This window comes from Gossypium hirsutum, chromosome A05, assembly GCF_007990345.1.
Source record: "Gossypium hirsutum isolate 1008001.06 chromosome A05, Gossypium_hirsutum_v2.1, whole genome shotgun sequence".
In the NCBI taxonomy this organism is placed as follows: domain Eukaryota; kingdom Viridiplantae; phylum Streptophyta; class Magnoliopsida; order Malvales; family Malvaceae; genus Gossypium; species Gossypium hirsutum.
In genome coordinates, this window is record NC_053428.1 from 34,171,343 (window position 1) to 34,182,263 (window position 10,921).

General features: G+C 31.1%; 1 protein-coding gene across 1 annotated transcript; it reads right to left on the reverse strand.

Moving 5' to 3' along the window:
• Window positions 1-3,598: 3,598 nt before the first annotated feature.
• Window positions 3,599-10,479, reverse strand: LOC121228916 (cytosolic sulfotransferase 5). Its single transcript, XM_041111938.1, has 2 exons — window positions 9,541-10,479; window positions 3,599-3,820 (listed from the first exon to the last, which is right to left on the reverse strand). Exons 1-2 carry the CDS (start codon window positions 10,477-10,479, stop codon window positions 3,599-3,601), a joined length of 1,161 nt encoding a protein of 386 aa, XP_040967872.1.
• Between the last annotated feature and the right edge of the window lie 442 nt (window positions 10,480-10,921).

The window sequence follows — 10,921 nt, forward strand, 5'->3', positions numbered from 1 at the left end:
GTATATGTCAACTCAACTGATGAGGAATTTTTTGTTGCTTGGGTGTAATTTGGGTTCCCATTTTGGTTCTTTTATTGTTCTTATAGTGTTAGACTCTTTTATGTTCTTTTTCCTTTGAATGAGGAAAAAAAGTACACCTACAAAAATTAAACATAAAAACCAAAGCATACAAAAAATTTTAACTTTTAATTTTTTTCCCATTTCCCTCTCTTTTTTGTGTAATTCTGCTCTCAATCCCTAACTCTTCAAACTTTTAAATTTAGTCCCCTTACTTTTAATCCCAATAATTTTGTCCCTCTGCTCTTTTGATTTAATAATTAAAATTCAATTTATAACACTTCTAGAAGACATTTAATAAATTGGATTATGTACTATTTTTAAAATAATTTTTTTTACACATGTGGTCAATATTACATACATTGAAGGTCAAATAAGAAAATAAAAATGTTGAATCTAGGGTTATAAGGTTTTCAATTCTAATTTTGGAGTGATAAGGTTCTTAGTACTATTCAAAGAAACAAAAAAAAAAGTCACCATTTTTTTTATTTACATGGATTCTACACAACTTTAATTTAAACTCGTAAGCATCATTTTTTAAAATGCAATACAATCCAATTTAACAGAAGTCTTTTGATAAAGTTATCTATTGGATTTTAATTATAAACTTAAAAGAGTATAAGATAAAATTTTTGGAATTAAAAGTAGAGTGACTAAATTTCTAAAATTAAAAGCAGAGATACTAAATTTCAATTGGGTGAAGAAGATAGTGACTAAGAACATAATTAAACCTTTTTTGCCTCTCATTCCTACGATGTGTGCTTAATTCACCAAAATTAAATTTCTTACCCCTAAAAGTAGATAAAAATGAGTAGATAAGGAAGTAGGGTCGATCACACAAAAATTTGTCTAATTAATTTTAAAATATCTTGCAACCAAAATTTATCATGGACAAAGTCTTGCCCAATACTTGTTCGAACCTGTAAGAATAAACAATATGGAGTTTGAAATATAACAAAAATAAATATATAAAATCGAAACAACAATGAAACACATTATAAACAGTAATTTTAAAATTAAGTAGAATAAATCAAATTAATAAAACCTCCAGTCTCAGATATGATGTTAGTTTTGGTTTTAGAATTGATCAAAGACTATGGATACTTTCTCAGTCAATTATAAGTTGGTTAAAGTGATTGATGAATAACCTCAAACCATGAATCATTCTTTAGTTGTAAATTAACTATGGGAACAACCTAACAAATAACCCTTGTCAATTGAACAACCTTAATAGTAGCTCTTACGACTTAAGTTCTTGATAACCTTACGAACGAGAAGAACCCAATTCTAATTAATGATCTCAACCTGTGGACCATTTAAATTAGATTGCTTAATCTCATGACGTCACCCAATCATACCATGCTAATTTGTTTTGTGAGCAAAAAGGGCATTGCTAAGAGCAGAAACTGCACAACCAGATTTGTACCTGAGTTGGTGGGCACTCCTTCAAGCACTAAATGAAGAACAATAAACACACAAGACTCAAGGAGATGATTACGCAGTTCGGTGTCCTTACGTCTGTGGAGCCTAGCTCAGTGAGAAATATGCACTCTTTTCAACAATTACAAAGTGAACATACTCAATCCAACACACTGTGATCGTTTCCCTCGTTCTTGTACTTCAAAGATCCAACATTCTCACCACTATGATCACCCATGTGGTTATAACAAGTAAAAACACAACAATAGGTTTCACTATAAAAATAACACTTTTACAAAAGTATTCTTTTAAGAACAAATTAAGTGCCCAACACTCAATACATTTTCCTAGGCAAGTCTTTAAACATTAATTTCGAGACTTGTTTACAAAAGAAGATCTAACACAATCCCAATAAAATAGTAATAACATAAGAATAATACAATATAATAATAACATATGAAGTAAATATGGACTCTATGATAGCTCATCAGCAAAATCACGATCCAATCTAAAGTCCATAATCCAAGAGGCTGCTTTTGGAAAATTTCGATCCAAATTAATTATTAATATTTGTATTCCCAAGAAGAATGATATTCTATAATAGGCTAGATATTCACCATGTAATCAACAAACCTCAAATACGAGGTTAAATAAATTGTTGATTCCTAAATATGGAAATTGTCTCCACATAGTTTGGTGGGCAAGGAAGTGGACACTCCCTCTGGTACCAAATTGCCAGTTTTATAGTTTTCAACATGTTCTTTCGTAACTAAGATGATAACTACGAATTGAATTCTTTTTACCAACCTTGATTATTCTAAATATCAAACAAAGGATCCTTCTAGAAATGATGACAAGAATCATACTATAAGACAATCCTATTTATCTTGAAATTAGAGAATAAACGAATATTAAAGTGAAAAAGAAATAAAGTGTTGTTTCAGATCTCACAATTCAATATCTAACTTTTATCTACTTTTGGCTAAATTAGAATTTAGCTACTTATAATCAAAGAACAATGAAAGCAATTATTGGAAGGAAATTTTATTGAAAATAAAAGAAATAAACATGTTAAAACTTTAAAATTCTCTAACAATGGCTGACCCCCTCCCTTCCCGTAATATCTATATAGAATAATATAATTTTTTGTCCCTAAGCTTAGCAAATAGGTTTATTTTGGTATTTATTTTTTCTGATCTACCTTGGTTCTTGAACTTGGTAGTTAGATCCACTTTGGTCTCTAAACTTGAATTCTATCAAGGTTTGATAATGTGACCAGTGTTAATGGAATAGGACCGGTTTGGACGGGCTAAGAACTGATCAACATAATGGTCTGAACAAAAGGGTTGAATGGATTGACTTAGAACCTACTTGAAATTGATCAAAAATGAAAATCGAAATAAAAGTTGATAGTTAAATAGGTTGAATCAATTTAATAAGTTTTTTTTATTTTTAAATATTTTTAGACTTTGAAGATTTTTAATTATTTATTTAATTATTATTGGTCCTATATTCAAACCAATCAAACTGGTTGAATTGAGAACTAGTGGTCTGACTTAGTCAACGACCAATCCGATTATTAAAATACTGAATGTCACACTATTAGATTGTGCCACTTCATCCCTTGAAAAAATTATATTAATTTTTTATTTTCAAGTGATGATGTTGCATAGTATATTACATTATCAAACTTTTATATTTTTCAAGCTCACGGATTAAAATGAACCTAATTGTTAAGTTTAAGTGCTAAAGTGGACAAAAAAAAATATAATACCAAAATAAATCTAATTACCAAATTCAAGGCAAAAAATTATATTAACTCTATTTATATATATAACTTAAAAATAAAAACTAATGAGCCCCATGTGATGGTTTGATGGTCAAGGGTGATTACCACCCCAGGTGTGTCCTTGGTTCGAGCCGCATTAATCGCGTTTGTTGTTCAGGCTTTGCCATTGAAATAACAAAATTAACTAAAATAAATCATAAAAACATGTAGAATTGTCCATAACACTTACTATTAATGAAATTTCAAATATTTGCTTAGGTTTCAAAGCAACTGGTATCTTTAACCTTTCATTCTTATCTGAAGGGTGACACCGAGGTGGACACAAGAGGGCTTTCAGGTAGAGAGCAGATGTTCCTGCACAGTAGAGGTCAAACTCAGGTTAGCACGACAACGGTTGTAATTATTAATGAGTTGTTTAATAACGACAATCGCTGTCTCCCTAAAAGGAGCATCACTTTTATTACACTGCAACCGTCGCTCCCCGCCTGAGAGTGTTCCTGCATACACGACGGTGTTGACCTTTGGATAAGAAGGAAGGTTAAAGGTATTGATTGCCTGGAAATGGAGAAAAAAATTATGCCGATTATAATTAGAAGCCCCACAAGTTTTCCATATGATTAAGCCCTCAAACTTTTGTATGATATTTATAAGACAACATTTTCGGGTATTCGAAAAGTTTGAGCTCGTGGCGTGTAACGACCGTCAACTGGCTCTCTTGTTATACTTTGATCCATGACCGCATAACGGTCGTTGATTGAGACCTCTACGTAGACTTCCATCCGTGAGCATACAAAGCAAAATCAGCCCCAAACCTAATTGTCCCAGGATAGGTTTTAGAGGTAATGGTCCCATCTTGGTATGATATATGAAATGTGTGCGTCTCGAAGCGATATTGCACTGCTGATGACTCAAGAATACTTCGAATGATCCAAAATTTATTAGCAACCAAATTTTTTAACACTAAAAAATGTTGTATAGTGGAGGGATGGAGAGGTTGGGGGAGAAGATGTTTGGGGGATGATGAAGTATGGAGTGGGAAACCCTTTTTATAGGCATTGGGGAATGGTGGGATTGCAAAATGGAAAATTCTAGTAGTCGAAAACATGCCGCAAGACTAGTGTCTTTGACGAATATATTTAAAATCCCAAGAATCTTTCTGCATATTTGAAGCATGTTATGAGGCAATGAATACCCCGATAAGCATGTTTATGATAAAATTATATATGAATTTTGAAATGCGTTTTCGAGTAATTCTTTGCATTTCATCTTGATTGTTCGACGAAAGTGCATATTTAGAAATGGATATTGAAGCACGCATTCCCTCTCTCGTTCTATTTTCCTATTAAAGTAACATAATTTTCATAACTTAGGCATGCAACAAATTCATATCAAACATCAAACAATTGAGTTGCCAACATCATGTGCATTTCTTTGGACAACCGTCTACTAATTTTTTTGCTTCTGCTCATTCAATTCGTAACCGATATTGAAATGAGTTGATGAGTGAAATTTGTTATTTACTACGATGGTCAAATCTGTAATACAAAAGTCTGGGTGGTATTTGCAGGAGTCTAATCCACGGAATTGACGTTCAATTGTGCCATTCAATTGCTTAAGCTATGGACTAGAATTAGGAGGAAAAGTTGGGGGCTCGACCCGGGGAAGAATTTCGAGATTGCAATGTAGATATCTTGCTTCTGTTAACCCTTATAGGTATAAGCTATTTTATGTGAAAGACGAGCTCGAGTTTGAGGTGATCATATCATTACGCTGCTCAAGCGAAAATGATGTAATGAAATTATATGTCGAGTTTGCCGAGGCTAATGGATCTGGCCCATCTTCAGCCACTATTGCGGCTAATGTTGGAGCCAAAACTGAAGCAGAAAGTCCCACTACATGATTGTGCTGTGGGTTCACTGGCTTGTTACAAAGCTTCTACTACATTATCTTTGAAACATCTATAGGTAGACATTCATTAGTTTTTAGCACGGATTTAAACTTCAGTGGCCACTACCAACTGGAGTTTGAGCATAACTTGAACCTCAACACTCAGGCTTGATATTCAATCAGTGCGTTCGTTTTCAACTTTGGTAGATCAATATCCTAGGGCGAAAGCACTTATACCAGGGGGCATTGACTTATACTGGCCACCAATCCGATGCAAATTTTGGTGGGCACATGGGTTATAGAAGAACCAATGACTTACTTCTTTGGATCGGGTTCGGTGAGGGTACATCGAACACTAGGGTGGATGTGACAATGAAGGCGCAGATGAGGAAGAAGATGCGGTTGAGGAAAAAGCAACAAGAGATGAGTATGGAGTTCAAACATGGAGTCCAACACCTTCTGGTTCTTTTAAGTTGAATACTAATGGAGCTCGCAATCTGAATTCTAGTTTAACTTTTTTTGCAACAGTAGCAAGAGACGAGCATGGCAAATAGTTGTGGGGGATGGGACATAACATTGGAAGATGTAGTTTAGAGCAAGCTGAATTATGAGTTATCTATGATGGACTTCGAGAGGCTTGGGATGCTAAATGGAATAAAGTTCTAATTGAGACTGATTGTGCTCTAGCAATTAAAAAGATTAAAGAAGGCGTCAAAGGAAAATCAAACAGAGATTTGATTTTAAGAATGCAAGAACTTTGAAAAAGGGAATGGAACGTGGAAATTAAACAAATATCAAAGGAAGTGAATTTTGCCCCTCATATTCTGGTCGGCTTTTGAAGGATTTTCCCATTGGCCTCAAAATGTTCCATGCAACTCCTCCATTGGATGCAGATCAAACAAAGTCAGACAGACGAAGCATGGTGCACAATATTACTGCTATTAATTTTCTGTAATTGACTCTTTTTTCATTTTGTCACCAAAAAGAATTTAAGTTAATCTTTAATAAAATATTTTTGCTGAGATCTCAATCAAATTGTTTAATGTTGATCTGGGTTGGGGTAATGTGTGCCCTGATGCACTTTGTTGTCTTTCTTGTTCTAATGTTTTGTTTTCTTAATAAAATATATTTGATTGGTTAGAAAAATAATATTATTTAATAATTTAAAAATATTTGAAATTTATTAATCCTTTGACAAAATATAATTAAATCTACCATTAACCTATATTTAATATGTTTTAAAATAATTAACTTGAGCGCAGTATCATCTAAAGTCCTTCCTCAAAACCCAATATATAAAGATGCTTTAACAATGTCTGTCAAAAAAAATAATGATAATAATAATACTGACGTCTCGATAGGAAAAAAAAGTAATGCAATAATAATGGAGCTTCGTCCCCAGCATTCCAACCAAAAAACAAGCGTACGATGATATGGCTTTTCACCCACTTCAGAGAAAACAAAATCCATTTGGCCCACTTTACATTCTGTCAATGACGACATCTTTTTCAATGACAGGTTTTTATTGAAATAATTTTAAAAAAAATTATTTATCAAAATAAGTTGTTAGTCCGATTATTTATTAAAATAGGTTATTTTTCTCATTCACTCCTATTTGATAGGCGCGATTTAATTTTTTATATTAATTTTTTTAAATAAAATATTATTTTTTTATTTTCGGATCAGTATGACCTGCGTATAGATATGAATACAGGTTGCGCCTATGTCAGAGGCGCGACTAGTTGAGCCTTTTTCAGAGGCGCGACTAATCGTGCCTATCTCAGAGGCGCGACTAATCGTGCCTATCTCAGAGGCGCAAATGGTAGGGCCTACAAGAACTTCTGTTGCTTAAAATATAAAACACTATAAATATTAGTGAACCTGCTAATACATACTTCATCCGGATAAAGTATACATTATTAAAATTAAATTAAAATATTAAATAAGAAATAAAATTATAAAACAATATGTTACTTAGAAAATAACTATTATTGCAATGACATACATATTTTATTAGGTATAAGTATTTAAAATTTTTGTTTTTGTAATGTAATACATGTGTGTGTGTATATATATATATATATATAATCATATTAGTGAATCTGCTAATACATACTTCATCTGGATAAAGTATGCATTTTAATAACACATAGAAAGACGTGGACCTTAATATTTAAGGTAAACTTGTGGATTATATAGTCGATGAAAGTTGGTAATATTATAAAGTTGTTTTTAATACTCGATTTTATTAGGTATAAGTATTTAAATTAATTTTAAAATAATTACAAACACATAAAATTTTAACATAGTCCTAAATTACTAACAAATTAATTTTAAAATAATTATAAAAAATAAAAAAAATTATATTCATACAAAATATTAATCCAAAACTATAAATACTAAACATAAATATTTTATAATTAATAATTAATAACAAAAAAATTACATGCATGCAACAGCAGAGGCTGCAAGAGAGCTACTGTGCGGGCAGAAGGGGCAGTGGGGTGGGCGGTCTACTACTGCAGGAGGGGGATTGTGCGGGCAGCCCATTCGTGCCTACCTGTCAGGCTCGATTAATCGCACCTATCCAACAGGCACGACCCGTTTTTACCCGTATTTTGACCCGTTAGACCATATTTTTACCTATATATATATTTAAATATTTTTAATAAAAATAAAAAAACAATATTTTATTTAAAAAAACAAAAAAATTAGTATAAAAAATTGAATCGCGCCTGTCAGATATGTGCGAATGGGAAAAACAACCCATTTTAGTAAATAATCGGGCTGACAACTTATTTTGATAAATAATTTTTTTTTAAAATTATTTCAATAAAAAACCCCCTCTGCCCCATAACATCGAACCTTCCTGAACCTTGATACCAGTCTAGGCTTATCTTACCTTATCTTTTTCCTTTTTACATGTTATATGAAAATGGTTAAATATCATTTTTGGTCCCTCTACTATTCCTACAATTAAGATTTAATCTTTATACTTGAATTTATAAAATTTAATCTTTATTTTTATAAGGTTTAGTCCAAATAATTAATATTTTTACCTGATTATATTTTTATCTTGAATTTTTTTAAAAAAATTACTATTCTAATACAAATTTATTTTGACATGACGGATCGGGATACATTTTTTTTAATCCACATTAGCTACCAAAATTATTAACAATTCTAATTATTTGAACTAACTAATTACATGAATTTTTCCTCCTATTTTTTAATCATTATAAGATAATAGTAAAATTACAATTTTGATTTCTCTACATGCTCAAATTTGATATTAAGTCTTTTTATTTTAATTTGACATAATTTGTCTTTTACTTTTACAATGACATTAGTTAGTATAAATAATTTACACGTGGCAGTTATCTTATTATTTTATTATCATTTTATTTATATGCTGACAAATGTCTAAGAATAAAAAAAGTCATTTATAGTTGAAAGGTTAAAATTGATTTTTTTTAACAACTATAAAAAAAAGAAATTATAAACATGGCATAATGATATGACACCGTATTTTTACTATAAGTTATAAAAGATAGTTAAATTTCAATTTTAATATTTATACTATGTTTAAATTTAAGATTTAATTATTATACTTCAATTTCGCTTCAACTTTTTCATTTTCATTGTTATTGTTTAACTCAAATCCTACAAGTCTCTCAACTAGTAGAGAAGTGTCCTACATGCAGGAGAGAAAAAAAAAACCCATAATAGAAATGAGTTAACGATAATGGAGATGAGAGGATAGAGAAAATGTTAAAAATGGGTGTCACTATTAAATAAAAATTGAAATACATATTTACTATCTGTTTGATATTGTTGCGGCTACAAATCTAAGAGATCAACACTTAACCTATTTACCATTTCAAGTTTGCAAACTTCAAATTTAGCCGCTTCTTTTTCTTTTTTCTTTTTTTAATAAATTAACCTATTTTACATTGAGTTGGCTTGAGTTATACACATATTTTTATCGTTCCTTTTACAAAATATAATTGAATTTACCATTAGCCTATATTTAATATGCTTCAAATTAATTTACTTGAGCACAGTATCATCTAAAGTCCCTCCTCAAAACCCAGTATATAAAGATGCTTTAATAATGTCTTCCAAAAAAAAAATGATAATAATGATAAAAAAAGTAATGCAATAATAATGGAGCTTCGTCCTCACCATTATCACTAAGTCTTTTATGCAGGATTTCCAAGCAAAAAACAAGTGTACAATGATATGATTTTTCACCCACTTATTGGTTGATTTTTTTATGAAATCAACAAAAATAATTAAGCTGAAATTATAAGTTTATTACAACAAACAAAAGGTAGATAAAAATAAGTTTACAGAAAAAAAAATTCTACTTAACTTAAGCAACTTACTTGAAAGTTAAGCCGGATCCCACTTAGTTTTTCTTTCAAAATATTACTTAAACGTTCCACAGCAGGAGAGAAATAATTAACATAATCACCCACTTTTCCACTTCTAAAAAATAACTTATTACTAGGTATCTTAGGTCCTGGGGTCTTCCCAGTTTTGTTGACCTCCAAAATTTTCAAATTGTTAAAACTGCAAAAATCAACAATTTGGTTAACCATGCCTGTTTTCTCTTCTTCCATGGAGAAAGGAAATCCTAAGAATTCAGCAAATCTCTTTGTTTGAGCCACTGGATCTTCCAGCAACTCTTCATATCTCAAGAACAATACATTCGATGGCTTCTCCAGGCTCATGTTCCAGTACCCTAAAGCATGGTCCCAAAAGGGTCCATACACTTCTTCACCTCTGCAAAACGTCTCAAAACAGTCCTCCAATGACGGCTTGGGCGTATTATTCATTCCATTTATAAAGTGCCAATATGAGACAATATTGTCAAAAGGATTGCGAGTCATATAAATAATCCGACAATTTGAATGTTTGATGGAATCAGCAAGAATTGGATACGGGAGATGAGCAGAAAATATCCTTGGGGAGGGGATTGTATAGAGATCAGGATTAGGGTTTTCTTTATAAAGTTCGAGATCAAAATAAGGAACTAGTAGATGAGGGGTTGTAAAGTTTAAGGGAGTGTTTGAGAGCGTATAACGATGACGGTTGACGATGGAAAACACCAAAGCTTTCAGCCAAGTGGTGCCAGATTTGGGCTTAGTGGCAATGATGATATCATCGTCAAGAGCTTGAAAATGTTTCTGAAATGAGATTATGGATGAAATATGTTCAGAAGGAACAGAAAACCCTTGGAATTGGGTTGTATATGGCTTAGATTTTGCAATGAGATTTGGGGTGGAGGACGACGATCCAATGTTACTTTCCTTGCCTTCCATTATATTGTAATTTCAACGATTACAACAAATACCTTTATTCTAAAACTTATATCTATGCTGCTATATATAAACGGAAAGATTTAAAGGACTTGTTACATGACAAATGTAATTTGTTTTATATCTTTTTCTTTTTACTTGGCAAGATAATGGTTAATTCAATTTTAATACCTTTATTTTTTTAGATTATGAAAACATCGTTAATTTTTAGTTTTGATGTCTGTATTTTAATTAAATTTTTTACATGATTTAGCACCTTAACTTTTATTAATCTTTGGTTAACTTATATATTTTATTATGATTAAAATATTGATGTAAATTTTTTAAGAATGATTAATATGTTAAAATTCGTTATTAAATTTAGGTCTATTATATTGCTTTTTTTTTGTTACACAGCTATTAAATGAGTATTTTTTCTATTTAAATTTCAATAAATCACCAGCAA

Coding starts and splice junctions, on each gene's coding strand:
- LOC121228916 (XM_041111938.1), bottom strand. CDS start 10,479: ATGGAAGGCAAGGAAAGTAACATTGGATCGTCGTCCTCCACCCCAAAT. Junction 3,821..9,540: donor GGATCCGGCTTAACTTTCAA/GTAAGTTGCTTA, acceptor CTCCATTTCCAG/GCAATCAATACCTTTAACCT.